Below are 15,092 nucleotides of genomic sequence, written 5' to 3' on the forward strand. Positions count from 1 at the left end.
AACTTAAGCAGTCCGTGTCCCGTCGCTGCTAACCCAATTCGATCTTGTCGCAACCTCTCACTTTCCATCTCTTTGTGGATTATGTGCGCCTGGTTTTGCCATCTCAATTTCACCGTGGGAGTGAACTGCCAGTCATCCGCACTGGCCCTTGATATCCCCTAAGGCGTGAGCCGCGATGGCTAGCCAATATATGAACGATGGCCTACACGCCCTGCTTCGTATGTCCCTCCGATCGGTGGTCTTAGACGCTGCAATTTGATCTCCCATTTGGACTGCAAGCTAACATATCTATTTCTGTTCTAGGGAGAGCCGCTGAGGAGTCCGACCCCGATGGTACGCGTGCCTAAACTTCCCCCCTCATCCCTCGCCCCTCGTCTTGTCGTGAGATGGCGCTGTTTAGATTCGGAGATCTAACCAATATGGCGAACTCTAGATTCCCCCGAGGCAGGGTCCAAGGAGATCACAAGCTCCTGGGCATTGTTTATCATGATCATGTTGTTGATGTTCGCCCTCTTTACGAGCTACATCCTTCAACAAAGGAAGATCCAAGCTGTCCATGAGACGGTTCTATCAATTTTTGCAGGTAGGCGATATCCCCGAGTGGTGCAGGCAAGATCTGGAAATATACAAGGCTTCGTTCGATCTGCGCCAATTGCTGCGGATTTGCTAACGGTCGCTAGGGATGTTCGTTGGACTACTCATCCGTTTCACAGACTCCACCCTCCAAGACAGCGTCGCCTTTGACTACCAGTTCTTCTTCAATCTCCTCCTTCCTCCGATTATTCTCGCCTCCGGTTATGAGCTCCACCAGGCGAACTTCTTTCGACATATCGGCACGATTCTCACGTTCGCGTTCGCCGGTACCTTTATCTCCGCAATCGTGCTCGGTCTGGTGCTGTACCTATGGACACGGATCCCGATGAATGGACTGGATATCTCCTTCGTCGAAGCTATCTCGGTCGGCGCAACTCTCTCCGCTACGGACCCGGTCACGATTCTAGCCATCTTCAACCTCTACAAGGTCGAGCCGAAGCTTTATACTATCATTTTTGGCGAGTCTATCCTGAACGATGCCATTGCCATTGTGCTCTTCGAGACGGCACAGAGGTATCACGAGACCGGCTCGACTGGCTCGTTGACCCTCCTGAATCTATTCGAGGCTGTGGGCCTCTTTTTCCTCGTCTTCTTTGGCAGCATGGTTGTCGGAATGCTGGTTGGAATCGCTACCGCGTTGGGTCTCAAATACACCCTCGTGCGGCGCTTGCCCAAGATCGAGAGCTGCTTGATCATTTTGATTGCATACGCCAGCTACTTCTTCTCCAATGGCGTGCACCTATCCGGCATTGTCTCGCTCTTGTTTTGTGGTATCACCCTCAAGCACTATGCTTACTATAACATGTCGCGTCGCACGCAGTTGACCACCAAATACCTGTTCCAGGTGATGGCTCAACTTTCAGAGAACTTCATCTTTATTTACCTCGGTCTTGACCTCTTCGTCGAGCCTAACCTCCAGTTCAATCCCTTGTTCATCATGGTGGCAGTGGTTGGCATCTGTCTTGCCCGCTACCTCGCGGTGTTCCCGCTTTCCAAGGCTATCAATTGGTACTTTAGGTATCGCGCACGTCGCCGTGGCGTAGAAGTTGCCGACGAGCTGCCATTCGCTTATCAAGCGATGCTCTTCTGGGCTGGATTGCGTGGTGCCGTCGGTGTTGCGCTAGCAGCGGGTCTATCAGGAGTCAACGCCCCCGCACTTCGTGCGACAGTACTTGTTGTCGTTGTGCTAACCGTCATCATCTTCGGTGGAACCACAGCCCGCATGTTGGAGATTCTGGGCATTCGGACGGGTGTGGTTGAAGAGCTTGACTCGGACGATGAATTCGACACTGAGGTGACCCATGGCGGCACCTACTACAAGCGCTCCGGGACAAGCCTTGGATATATCCCCCGACGCTCCGACTTGGCGATCCCCTTGGATGGGGTCACCACCTCTCCACCCGCCGGAGTCGGGGAGCGAACACACAGCTACTCCAGTGGCAACAGTCGCCGCCCCAGCCCACCCTATACCCACACACGAATGTACTCCGCCGCGTACAGCAACAAAGATCAGTCCTGGCGCGACCGCCAATCCACTGCGACGTTACTCAACAGCGCAGCTGGGCCGAGCGCCGGTGAAGGCAGCGACGACGAGTTCGGCCTGCCACCCCCGGGTCCCAGCGGCTCCGGCGACCCGACCCACCCAGACGCGTTCGACCTCGATGCCGAGGGCATCTCCGACGACGACCTCCCGCCCGCTGCAAGTGGATCCTCGCGTCTCCGCCGATCCGCCTCCCAGCCCCCTCACCCCCCGACCGCCCCACCCACCAATGCAGCGGCATCGACCAGTGTCTCGCCCACTCATCAAGGTATGTCTGCACGGGATGCAGTGCGGGGCCTGTTTTCGGGTGGTGCTACGGGCGACCATGCGGCTTGGTTCCGGCAGCTTGATGAGGATTATATCAAACCCACGCTTCTGTTGGACCAGTCGAACCATAAGGGACCTGGGCCTGGTGCTGTTTAAGATGATACCTTGAGTTTCATTTTTTTTGTCTTTGATCTGGATGTATATTTAGCCTTTATCTTGTTTGGGTCTGCATTCTCGTTAAATGTTTTTCTGCATTGGCTTCCACACAAGGCCTGTCTGGTATCAGCTGTAGACGAAACGCGTTTTAAGTTCATAGAAGCCAACTTCAAGTGGGAAGTACATGTACCCTATAAATGTAATTAAGTTTCTCCATACTTTTACCCCACACTTGGGATACTATCGCTTCAAAAGGAAGAGACAATTTAAAGAGAATGACGATACTCACAGAGTATGTCTCCATGATCTAACGTAATGCCCCCAAGATAAGCAAAAGCTTACACCGTTCGTATCTCTTCCCTTATCGACCACTCGGATCAGGGACGGCTATCTGCAAGAGCCTACTCATGCACGCCATGCTTCTTTTGGGCATACTTACGCCAATGCCGTATCTTCCCTGCCATCTGACCCCTACTAGACCCGGGGCGTGCGTGGCACCTCTTTCCTAGCTGGACTGCCGCCGCTTTTAGAAGGGGGCTTCATAGGGTAGATGTCAGCATGCGCTTACGGGGTTTATAGGTGGCAATATCTATAGTTGGATGCATAACTTGCCCAGAGAGGGATATAACTGACAGATACCAGCTCATTATCTTAATTGGAGTAAACGATGCATGTGGTTGACATTGGAAATAAAAATTGAGGTATCTGGGAGCATATACTGCAGCACTCAGCTTGGGTAATCATCAGACAGTTTCGTCTGCTCATATAGATGGACGATTCGAATATCGTCTTCGTCTATAATTTGCTAGCTCGCTCTAGATGGTTTTGTACGAATCTCAGTCACATATACCAGACTAGGATTCCTTTGACATATTGATTGATGGCTGTGTCTGTGGTGGAGGCAGGAAAATGGGAGGCACGCCAATAATCGAGGAATATCCTTTCCTTGCATATACTTCATCACCTCATATGCCTGTACCTCTAGTAGAAATATAGGATGCGATCGTAGAGATATGCTTCACTTTGGGGTCTATTCCAAGAGGATACTGATTCATTGGCATGTAGCATTTTGATTTTGAATGAGAATCGCGTAGGAAAGGCTGGATAGTTTGAAGACCTTCATGATTCTAGCGTTAATTGTTTTCCCGTACGGAGATTTTAGATGTAGACTTAATATGTTCAATTCCCTTAAAGAGCAGCGATAAACCCACCCATCGCAACTCATCGCTGTGGAAACTATCCATAATCACCTGGGGAACCTGTCAAGCAACCGAGGGATTTCAGGGACATGCGGACTTATGCCCGATCAAAAGGCAGCAAGGGATGACTCTCAAAGGGGAAACACATATACAATTCACCTATGCTTCCCCGCTCCGCTAGGTCGATCTTTCTTGAATCGCGAGATATAAAGGATTTTGTGATCTATACCTCGGTTTATGTCATCGATCTGGCCCTTTGTATTTCGGAATTGAAAGGTGTTGAAAGGTTTATCTATAGCCTTGGAAAGATCTGTGCTGAGTACACGTCCTATCTCTTGATTCGGTTAAAGTACTCGCGTCTATCGGAGTATTTGAACCCCAACGCTCCTCTTTCTATTCAATCTTAGTCGCACGTTCGATCGTGTTAGTTATTTGTTTCTCTATCCATTGCCCTATTTCCTATATACCATTACACATAGACCTAGCCATGGACGATACAATGGAGAAAGTGATATCCAAGACGAGCAACAGGCGTCTGTCGATGGCTACTCATGACTCGACGCCCCAGGCTGGCGATACTGAGCTGCTAGGTGTGTATACCACGTGGCTTATTGAAGGAGTTGGTGTAACTGTGAGATCGTTGTCACTGACTGATCATATAGCGACACTCGGGTACAAGCAGGAATTACGACGTCATTATTCGACGCTTCAGATATTTGCTGTCGCTTTTAGTATTATGGGGCTTTTGCCTTCCATTGCGACTACATTGGCGTTCTCAATGCCCGCTGGTCCTGTGGGAATGGTTTGGGTATATACTCCTCCTGAAATTGGTGGAATGTTGTGACTGACAGAATGTCTATGGCTAGGGTATGCAAACTATCTTTTCGGTATAGTTCTGGCAATTGTTAACATGTTCTTTGGACAGGATGGTTGGTTGCAAGTTGCTTTATTTTCATTGTGAGCTTGGCAATGGTATGATATACTCAATCTACAATCCTAGAAATCACAGGACTAATATATCTATCAGGCCGATTTGGCATCCGCAATGCCCACAGCAGGCGGACTCTACTTCTGGACACACTACTTTGCATCCGAGAAATGGAAGAACCCACTCAGTTTCCTCGTTGGATATAGCAATACCCTCGGCTTAATCGGAGGCATCTGCTCCATTGACTGCAAGTCAGACCATGCACAAGCCCAAACAGGAATCCCACACTAACACTCCCCAGATGGTTTCGCCAATATGCTCCTCTCAGTAATCTCACTCGCCCGTGACGGCAACTGGTCCGCAACACGACCAGTCATCTACGGCACATACGTAGCAACAGTCGCCTCCCACGGCTTCATCGCAATCTTCTTTGCCCGCATCATGCCGAAAATCCAATCCGCTTGTATCTTCCTCAACATCGCCCTTGTGGTAGCAACCGTCATCGCCCTACCCATCGGGAAATCAAACAACAGCCCCCCAGTCAACCCAGGCTCGTATGTCTTCGGTGAAATCCAAAACTCCACTGCCTGGCCGACCGGCTGGGCATTCATCATGGCGTGGTTATCGCCTATCTGGACCATTGGCGCATTTGATTCCTGTGTGCATATGAGTGAGGAGGCGACGCATGCTGCGCGCTCTGTGCCATTGGGGATTATCTCTTCTGCTGGACTGTGTGGACTTCTTGGATTTGTTTCGTTGGCGGTTATTGCGGCTTCGATGGATAGGAATATCGAGGGGATTTTGGGCTCGAAGTTTGGGCAACCTATGACTCAGGTATGTTTTCATTTGCGTTGGCTATTTTGCGGATTATACCTTTAATCTGGACTCTGTATAGATCTACTACGATGCCCTCGGGAAAAATGGTGCCCTCGGTTTCATGTCTGTGGTCATGGTTGTGCAATTCTTCATGGGACTGAGCATTGTAAGTACCCATCTCACAACCTACCACCTACCAGAATAACTAACTCTGCACAGGTCCTGGCCGCCTCCCGCCAAAGCTGGGCCTTCTCCCGCGACAACGCCCTACCGCTATCCTCCTTCTTCCGCAAAGTAAGCCAACGCAAATACATGCGCTACCAGCCCGTCCGCATGGTATGCGGCGTAGTCGTCGCATCAGTACTCATCGGCCTCCTCTGTCTAATCGACGAAGCCGCCTCTAACGCCCTCTTTTCGCTCGCCGTAGCCGGAAACGACCTTGCCTGGCTAACGCCCATCCTGGCGCGTCTGATCTGGGGCGGTGATCGCTTCATCCCCGGTGAGTTCTATACAGGTAAGTATCTCAGTAAGCCTATCGGCTGGGTTGCGGTCATCTATATGGTGTTCGTGATTATTCTTAGTATGATTCCTTCAGGGCCGGATCCTTCGGGTGAGTTGCACTATAATTTACTATCCATGAATGCTATCTGGGGTGCTTTTGCTGACTTGATATTTGAAGCGCAAACTATGAATTATACGATTGTTATTAATGGGAGTCTTTGGGTTGGGGCATTGATTTATTATTATCTCCATGCTAAGAAGACATTCAAGGGGCCTATGACTAATATTAGTCCGGAGGATGAGGGTATGGCTTTGGAGAAGGATTCTAAGAGATAGAGGATTTTCAGCTTGACATGCTCTGGGTGAGCTTCTATTGTTCGTGTCGATATATTCAATTCATATGTACCCAGTCGCTTTATAAGTTGAGCTACTCATTATCTCTATTAGCTACGGAGACACTAGAGATTTCGACTTTCAATTTTCTGTATCTGTGTTTCAATTATCGCTAATCACCCTTTCACCGGAGCTAAAAGCGCTGTAGACATCAATTCTTGTTCTCGTTTCTTAGAAGCAATTTCTCTTCGGGGTCTATCTGCTCAGACTAAATGCATATATAGCGGTGCATCTATTCGGGAATCTCAAGGACGTAGCGACCGGCAATCTTGCCTTCCTCTGTATTGCATATATTAGCATATGATCGATATCAGGTAATCGGAACATGTGAAACGTACCCATGAGCTTGAACACCTCAGGCAAGTCCTTCAGGTGACCAGTCTTGAATGGAGCCTTGATCAAGCCACGTGCGAAGAAGTCAACAGCTTCAACGCCATCCTGGCGGTTACCAACATAGCTGCCCCTGATGTTGATCATCCTGACAACGGTGTCGAAAACGGGAGCCTTGAGGTAGGCATGGGCGGGAAGACCAATGGCAACGATAGTACCACGAGAGCGAGCGTATGCGACAGCCTGCTGGAAAGGCTTCTCGGAGACAGCAACCAAGATCACGGCGTGGGCACCGAGGCCATCGGGAGTAGCAGCCTTGACATCAGCAACGAGATCGCTGCTCTTGGTGAAGTCGACATAGGCCTAAACACTATATTAGCACGGACCCCAAAGTTTGAAGGGGGAATAGAACAGGCTTACCTCTGCGCCAAGCTTCTCGCACATAGCCTTCTTCTCATCACCACCATCGATAGCAATAATACGCAAGCCCATAGCCTTGGCATACTGTTGCGCAAGCGAGCCAAGACCACCACCAGCACCAACAATAGCAACGGTCTGACCAGGACGCGCACCAGACTCCTTGAGACCCTTGTAAACGGTGATACCAGCACACAGAATAGGTGCAACACCATCAAGCGGGACCTCCTTAGGCAACTTCGACACGTGTGCCGCCTTGCCAATCGCGTACTGCTGGAAGGTGCCGTCGACCGTGTATCCAGACAGCAAGGCATCAGGACACAAAGACTCGTCAGCGGTCTTGCAGAACTCGCAGGAGAGACAAGAGCCATTGAGCCATTTGATTCCTGCATGGTCGCCAATCTCAACTCCCTGTGCAAGAGAGCCCTTTGCGACGACCACGCCGGCGCCTTCGTGGCCGCCAACTAGGTTATCCTTCTCGGCGAGAGGCCAGTCGCCGTGCATGGCGTGGAGATCGGTGTGGCAGACGCCGGTGTATCGCAGCTTCACGAGAACTTCATCGGGGCCAGGCTTGGGGACGGGGATTTGCTTGTAGACGGGGGTTGCGTCTGGGCCTGGCTTTTCGATAACTTGGGCCCATTGGGTCTCGGGGATTGTGGGGGACATTTTGAGAATAGGTAAGAATTAAAAATTAAGAATAGGAAGAGGTTAAGAGTAGGAAAGTAGGAAGTTTGATGTGTAACACAAGAAATGGCTAAGAAGCTGTCTTATAGTCAGGTCAAGCGCATTGCCTGATCAACGTGTCTCCTGTTTAACGGATTTTCTATCGGGTTCGCCGGTAAGCTTGTAAGGTATCTATGTCATTCTCTCTAATAACCTCGGAATAGCTCTGAGTATTATCCACTTCAGCTTCCCGTTTGCGGCATACCGCATTATGCAGACCCCCGTATGGCTTAGCCATCTAGACTTATACTGTGTAGTAAACTGTATAATATTTTATCCACATAATCCCTAACAGGTAGGAAATGGGATGTAACTAGATCAATACAGAATAGATAGTGTAATTGGTAGGAAGATCTGAAGATCAGTAACAGACGTCAGGAGGCAATAGTGTTCCAGCTATGCGTCCACAAGTGGAGGACGTCATCGACATCAGGCAATGCGGGGAATTGGATATTTCCAGATTCATGGCGATTGAAATCAAGTTATATGGTCTATCAATACACATAAAGCACAGTTCCCCCTCGGGTCCGACATCATGGTCCGAGTTACGCGACATCGGGGTTTGAACTAGGTATATATACAAACCAGTGTCCCAGAGCTCCAGAGCTCCAGAGCTCTTTGAGTTTATTACTTACTGAATGTCCACGGGTATGTCAATACTTCTATGAACATTTTGGCCCAGGTGGAAGCTCTGGAGTTAAAAACTGATATAATGCCCGTGACCTGTGGACACGGGGGACTTATTTTGCCCTATTTAGTGATTCTAGTGAGGCATAGAGATATTATATACGAATTTAGTCCAGGCTCTAACTTCCAAAATCCAGAAGTCCAAAAATAAAATCAAAACAGGCCGATCATTCAGAGTTAAAACTGATATTTTCAACCTACAGAACAGAGAAGCCCCGGAGATCTCACGATAAACTCGGATCAGCCAACGGAGGGATTTTCGAGGAAAATAGAGAAGCGAGTTCATGAACTATCTTGATTTCAGAACTTCGAACGCGGAAGATTTGAATAAAAATATATGGAAGTATATGAAAATATCTGAAAATATCTGACACTATTTGACACTATTTGAAACGATGTTCGTCCTCACCTCCACGTTTGTATGGAAGTTGAGATCGGGGAACTGAGGAATTATCTAATTAGAAAAAAGAAAAAAGAGGAAGATGATATAGAATAACAAGAAACAATTATAATAGTCATCTAGAATAGAATAAAAAAGACCATCACTGTAAAGACTGTCAACAGCTTCGGATCTAACCCCCGGGATGCCGGAGTTGAAATACCCCAGATGAAGAAGATTCACGAGAAATGCCAAATCTCAGCTTTTCCCCTTTTACTTTACGAACTGGTCCTTTCCATCTTCTAACCCGACTTCTACCTTTCCCCTACAATTATTTCTCTTCCTCCCCCCATCTCTCCCTTCTCATCATCCATCGCCCCTGCATCAGCTCGCCTAGACCCGCGCATTCTCTTTCTTGGGCTCCACGGAAACTTCCCTTCTGCATCTTCCCACCACAAACGAACCCATCCCTCCATCAGGTATTTAAGTCTTGCTTTCACCCTTCTCTTTCTTTCATCCCTCTTCGCTCCGAAATCATACCTGAAACCAACCACTGACACCGCGTCACTAGGTCTCCGGAACCCCCTTGACAGGTGTCTCTGAGCAGGGGTTTTTGACTCTCCGTCCTCAATTCCCCCCGACTCCAGCTCGACCCGAGTGACCAACCTTCGACGCGCTCAACCCATAACCGGGGACCGCGGCCATCATGACGGGCCCTCCGCCATACAACGCCCAGTCCCCGACTCAGCAGCAGCGGTATCCGGCCTACACCTCTCCGAATAAGAACCATCCGTATTACCCGAATGAACAACCGCCACAGCAATACCATCAGCATCCTCCACAGACCCCACCCGCGTTTGGCCCATCTTCCGTCGCGCGAAGCCCGCACTTTTCGCACGCGTCCCCGATGCCCTCTACATTGCCGCCGCCCTTGAACGGGAGTGCGCCACCGCACCCGTCTCACCCAGAGGCCTCCCAATACCAGGGACACTCGGCAGGTTCTCAGCTACCACTTCCGCGCCCTTACTCAAGCTCCGTGATGGGGGGCAACGGTGCCTCGCCGTACGGCTCTGCGACACCGCATGGCCATCCGCCCAGCCGCCCAGAAGGCCATTCGCAATCCCCTACCAGGGAGTCCGAATCCCCATATCGGATGCGAGGTAATGGTGCTGGATATGGACCTCCGATGACGCGGGAGCCGAGACCGGTCTCGCCGCAGGAAGCTGTGGTGGGCATTACCCAGATCCCTCCATATCTGACCATTTACTAACCAATCCTTGCCTCACAGAAGCCCGCCCGAGCCGCAGACCCCATGTCGTTTGCCAGTATTCTTTCAGGCCCGTCGGACGAGCCTACGAGAAAACCATCGCCTCCCCCGGCCCCCATCTCCATCCATACGCCGCATGCTCCCCCTATCTTCACGCACCGACACCTAGATCATAACTCTACGCCTGGAGCTATCCATCACAAACACGAGCACCGAATGGACTTTGATAGACGCATCGATGGCCTGAGACCACCACCGGCCACCAATGGGTTTGCTAAGCCTGATGTGGAATACGCTCCGCCTATTCCTCGTGCGCCGCTTCGGAGACCCTTCCCGCCTGGTGTGGACCTGGAGCAGGTCAACCGAGCTGCGGCCGAGATCGATCAGGCTGAGAAGAGCGATGTTGAAGATCCTGCCTTTGACGCGGAACAGGAACGGTATCGGGAGAAAAGCTACAAACGATCGGTGGAAAGCACCCGCGCCGAGGAAGTGCGACGAAAGGTAGGTTATCCGAAAGTTGTTTCTTGTTCAGCCAATTGCTCATACTAACATATGCTCAGCGTCGCCGCAATGAGTTCCTTATCGATCTAGGCAGATCCTTCGAAAGACAAGCCATTCTTGGCACCGAAAGATTTCGAGTCCTCAACGAGGGTGCTGTCATGGCCGAAGTTCAACAAAAGGAAATCCAAGATGAAAAGGAGCGGAAGAAGGATATGCAGCGCAAGCGCCGTCGTGAGAACACTGTGCGCCAAGAAATGCAAAAGAAACTGGAGGCTGAGCGCAAGGCCAGCAAGGCCCAGGAACCTGGCGAAAGGGCCAAGTTCCTGCGCGAAGCCGAGCGGGCTCAGAAGAAAATCCGCACCACCAAGCGCGCTCTGGAGGGCGGCGACGGCCAGGATGAGCTCGGCGAAGTCACCCCGCTTGCTCCCAACCTCGAAGGCGGGACAACAAGTCAGTTCCATATCGGCCGTTCCTCGCCCAGCCGACGCAGGTCAGGCCGCGCCGGTCCTGTCACTCGCCCCAAGAAGTCCAAGGAGCAGAAGCAGGCCGAGAAGGATCTCGCCGAGGCAGCTTGGAATGCTGGGTTGGACGACGACCTGTATCTCACCCCCAGCAACAGAAAGGATGTTCGACATTCCAAGGAGGGTACTCCCATGTCGCAGCTACACTACGATAGTAAGGGCTACAACCAGATCTACGAGCAGATCTGGCGCGATATCGCGCGCAAGGATATTCCAAAGGTCTACCGCATCAAAACCACCTCCCTCTCCACCCGCCAGGAGAATTTACGTAAGACGGCTCAGCTGGCCAGCAAACAGTCTCGCAAGTGGCAAGAACGCACGAACAAGAGCACCAAGGATACTCAAGCTCGTGCCAAGCGGACGATGCGTGAAATGATGTCTTTCTGGAAGCGCAACGAGCGTGAGGAGCGTGACTTGCGCCGTGTGGCTGAGAAGCAGGAGCTTGAATCAGCCAAGAAGGCAGAGGCGGACCGCGAAGCCAACCGACAGAAGCGCAAGCTCAACTTCCTCATCTCACAAACAGAGCTGTACTCTCACTTCATCGGGCGCAAGATCAAGACCGACGAAGCTCAAGGAGACACTGCTGTCGCTGCCACTGGGGAGACCATTCAACCTGGCCAGCCAAACGCCCACACAGTCAATCTTCCAGACAGTGTGGCCAACCCCAATGCCAAGTCCACTGCATTCGAGGATCTTGACTTCGATGCTGAAGATGAAACCGTGCTGCAGCAAGCTGCCATGGCTAATGCGCAAAACGCCGTGCAGGAAGCCCAGGACCGTGCCCGTGCCTTTAACAACCAAGGAGAGGGTGATAATATGGCTGCGTTCGACGACGGAGAGATGAACTTCCAGAACCCGACTAGTTTGGGTGACATTGAGATCTCGCAGCCGAAGATGTTGAATGCTCAGCTGAAAGAGTACCAGCTTAAGGGTCTTAACTGGCTTGTCAACTTATACGAGCAGGGTATCAACGGTATCCTGGCAGATGAGATGGGTCTCGGTAAAACCATCCAGTCCATTTCTGTCATGGCTTACTTGGCTGAGGTGCATAATATCTGGGGTCCTTTCCTGGTCATCGCGCCAGCATCCACACTGCACAACTGGCAGCAGGAGATCACTAGGTTCGTCCCGAACATCAAAGTGCTCCCCTACTGGGGTAATGCCAAGGATCGAAAAATCCTGCGAAAGTTCTGGGATCGCAAACACATCACCTATAACCGTGACTCAGAATTCCACGTTCTAGTCACCTCCTACCAGCTTGTCGTTCTTGACGCACAGTACTTCCAGAAGGTGAAGTGGCAGTACATGATTCTTGACGAAGCTCAGGCTATCAAGTCCTCTTCAAGTTCGCGATGGAAGAACCTGCTCGGATTCAGCTGCCGCAATCGTCTTCTGTTGACAGGTACGCCGATTCAAAACAACATGCAAGAACTGTGGGCCCTGCTTCACTTCATTATGCCGACTCTGTTCGATTCCCACGACGAGTTCAGCGAGTGGTTCTCCAAGGACATTGAGTCGCACGCCCAGAGTAACACCAAGCTCAACGAGGATCAGCTCAAGCGTCTTCACATGATTTTGAAACCTTTCATGTTGCGTCGTGTCAAGAAAAACGTCCAGCAAGAACTCGGAGACAAGGTTGAGAAGGACATTTTCTGCGACTTGACATACCGCCAACGTTCCTTGTACTCCAATCTGCGCAACCGTGTCAGCATCATCGACCTCATCGAAAAGGCCACCACAGGCGACGACACTGACAGCAGCACACTAATGAACTTGGTTATGCAATTCCGCAAAGTCTGTAACCACCCCGATCTCTTTGAACGCGCCGAAACGAAATCTCCTTTCTCCGCTGCGACCTTTGCGGAAACTGCATCCTTCGTTCGTGAAGGAAACTTTGTCGATGTTCGCTATTCGACCCAGAACTTGATCGAATACCCATTGCCACGCCTATTGTGCAGCTCTACCGGACGACTTGATATTCCTGGTTCTGATAATCCCCGCGTGGGCTTCCAAACCAAGTACCTATCGCAGCTGATGAACGTCTGGACACCAGAAAACATCCAGAAAAGCGCACGTGAAGATGGTGCATTCTCTTTCTTGCGGTTCATCGACACTTCTGCAGGAGAAGCAAGCGAGATGGCACGACTTGGTGTCTACGAGCGCGCAGAGCGTCGCCGCAGCAAGCTCAACAGACTTTCTGCCTTGAATATCATCTATGACGCGAGTGACGATTCGAAGAACTCCGTTCTAGCCCATTCGATGCTGAACATTGTCGAGCGTAATGATCGCCAGGATGTTCGCGATGTCGCCGTGGAGGGTCGAATGAAGGATCTCATGACTGTATCACGCTCGTCATTCGAAGCCCAAGGCCTTCAGCTAATTGAGCCTTGTGCTGGTCCTAAAGCTTCGGCGCCTCCCATCACCATCTCCGCTTCCGGCCAACAGGCGTCATGGGAAACCGAACACGCTTTATTCAATGCATCTGTTCGGCAAGCACTGTCTGGACACTGCAGCAGGCAACTTGAGGAGCAGATCCTCATCAAGAAGCTCGATCCTGCGCCTTACTCTCACCCTCCTATGCTGCCGCCACCGGTCTCACTCAAGGGCCGCTACAGCCACATCGAGGTACCATCGATGCGTCGTTTCGTGACAGATTCAGGCAAATTGGCCAAATTGGACCAGCTGCTGCGGGAGCTCAAGCCCGGTGGTCACCGCGTGCTCCTGTACTTCCAGATGACGCGCATGATCGATCTGATGGAAGAGTACTTGACATACCGCAACTTCAAGTATTGCCGACTGGACGGAAGCACCAAGCTGGAAGACCGTCGCGACACTGTCGCAGACTTCCAGTCCAACCCGGAGATCTTCGTCTTCTTGCTCTCGACCCGTGCCGGTGGTCTTGGTATCAACCTGACGGCAGCCGACACTGTCATTTTCTACGACTCCGATTGGAACCCTACCATCGATTCCCAGGCCATGGATCGTGCCCATCGTCTGGGCCAGACTCGCCAGGTCACTGTCTACCGTCTCATCACCCGTGGTACCATCGAAGAACGCATCCGCAAGCGTGCGTTGCAGAAGGAAGAGGTGCAGCGTGTTGTCATTACCGGTGGTGCTTCTGGCGGTGTTGACTTCAACACCCGTGCTCGCGAGAACCGCACCAAGGACATTGCCCTGTGGCTTGCCGATGACGATGAGGCTGAACTTATCGAGCAAAAAGAGAAAGAAGCCATCGAACGCGGTGAGACCCTCGGCGCTAAGGGTGGTAAAAAGGCGGCCGCTCAGAAACGCAAGCGGGATCTTACGCTGGATGATATGTATCATGAAGGTGAGAAGACCCCACTCCAGTACAGTGATTAATATCCATACTAATCGATTATATAGGCGAGGGTAACTTTGACGACGCCAGTGCTAAACCCTCAGGGGCTGCTACCCCCGCCGAGGAGCTTGTTGACACACCTTCAACAACACCTGCAAAGCGCGGTCGCGGTCGTGGACCCGGCAAAGGCACATCGAAACGTGCCAAGACTACAAAAGAGCGTCTCCGTCTTATTGACGGCGACGGCGGCCTCGATTAATGCAATGATTGTCAATTAATTCAACTCGGGATGGCGTTCGATGTCAAAGTTTCTCTTATTTTTCTTTTGTCTTTGGTTATTCCCATTCCTCCTTACACCTTCCCTTTTTCCCTTTTCTTATCTTCTCAAATGGCAGATACATGAAACTGCTCTGTATTATCATACAAAACCTTGACTATCTGGAGTAGCGTGGGCTCTGGACATTTCCCAAACCCTGCTGACTTGGGGTGGTTGATGCAATGATGAGATGTTTTCCTCCGCGATAGACTCCTGGCTTTGGCTTGTGGTTCATGGG

At 51.1% G+C, this 15,092-nt stretch overlaps 4 protein-coding genes across 4 annotated transcripts; 3 read left to right on the forward strand and 1 right to left on the reverse strand.

Moving 5' to 3' along the window:
• Positions 1-161: 161 nt before the first annotated feature.
• Positions 162-2,557, forward strand: N7447_002384 (bifunctional K:H/Na:H antiporter NHX1; the record flags this gene model as incomplete). Its single annotated transcript, XM_057226659.1, has 4 exons — positions 162-218; positions 304-333; positions 434-583; positions 681-2,557. The coding sequence occupies exons 1-4, from the start codon at positions 176-178 to the stop codon at positions 2,555-2,557; spliced, it is 2,100 nt and encodes a 699-aa protein (XP_057090675.1). The 5' UTR covers positions 162-175.
• Positions 2,558-4,243: 1,686 nt separating this feature from the next.
• Positions 4,244-6,337, forward strand: N7447_002385 (putative GABA permease; the record flags this gene model as incomplete). Its single annotated transcript, XM_057226660.1, has 8 exons — positions 4,244-4,346; positions 4,419-4,564; positions 4,623-4,643; positions 4,784-4,931; positions 4,986-5,518; positions 5,580-5,666; positions 5,720-6,110; positions 6,180-6,337. 8 exons carry the CDS (start codon positions 4,244-4,246, stop codon positions 6,335-6,337), a joined length of 1,587 nt encoding a protein of 528 aa, XP_057090676.1.
• Positions 6,338-6,626: 289 nt separating this feature from the next.
• On the reverse strand, positions 6,627-7,807 carry N7447_002386 (zinc-dependent alcohol dehydrogenase; the record flags this gene model as incomplete). The annotated part of the gene is made up of 3 exons (XM_057226661.1): positions 6,627-6,673; positions 6,733-7,087; positions 7,145-7,807. 3 exons carry the CDS (start codon positions 7,805-7,807, stop codon positions 6,627-6,629), a joined length of 1,065 nt encoding a protein of 354 aa, XP_057090677.1.
• A 1,829-nt stretch (positions 7,808-9,636) lies between these two features.
• ino80 (chromatin-remodeling ATPase INO80) lies at positions 9,637-14,797 on the forward strand (the record flags this gene model as incomplete). The annotated part of the gene is made up of 4 exons (XM_057226662.1): positions 9,637-10,158; positions 10,219-10,698; positions 10,758-14,547; positions 14,604-14,797. 4 exons carry the CDS (start codon positions 9,637-9,639, stop codon positions 14,795-14,797), a joined length of 4,986 nt encoding a protein of 1,661 aa, XP_057090678.1.
• Between the last annotated feature and the right edge of the window lie 295 nt (positions 14,798-15,092).

This window comes from Penicillium robsamsonii (genome assembly GCF_028829455.1).
Source record: "Penicillium robsamsonii strain IBT 29466 chromosome Unknown utg000001l_segment0_segment0, whole genome shotgun sequence".
NCBI classification, from domain to species: domain Eukaryota; kingdom Fungi; phylum Ascomycota; class Eurotiomycetes; order Eurotiales; family Aspergillaceae; genus Penicillium; species Penicillium robsamsonii.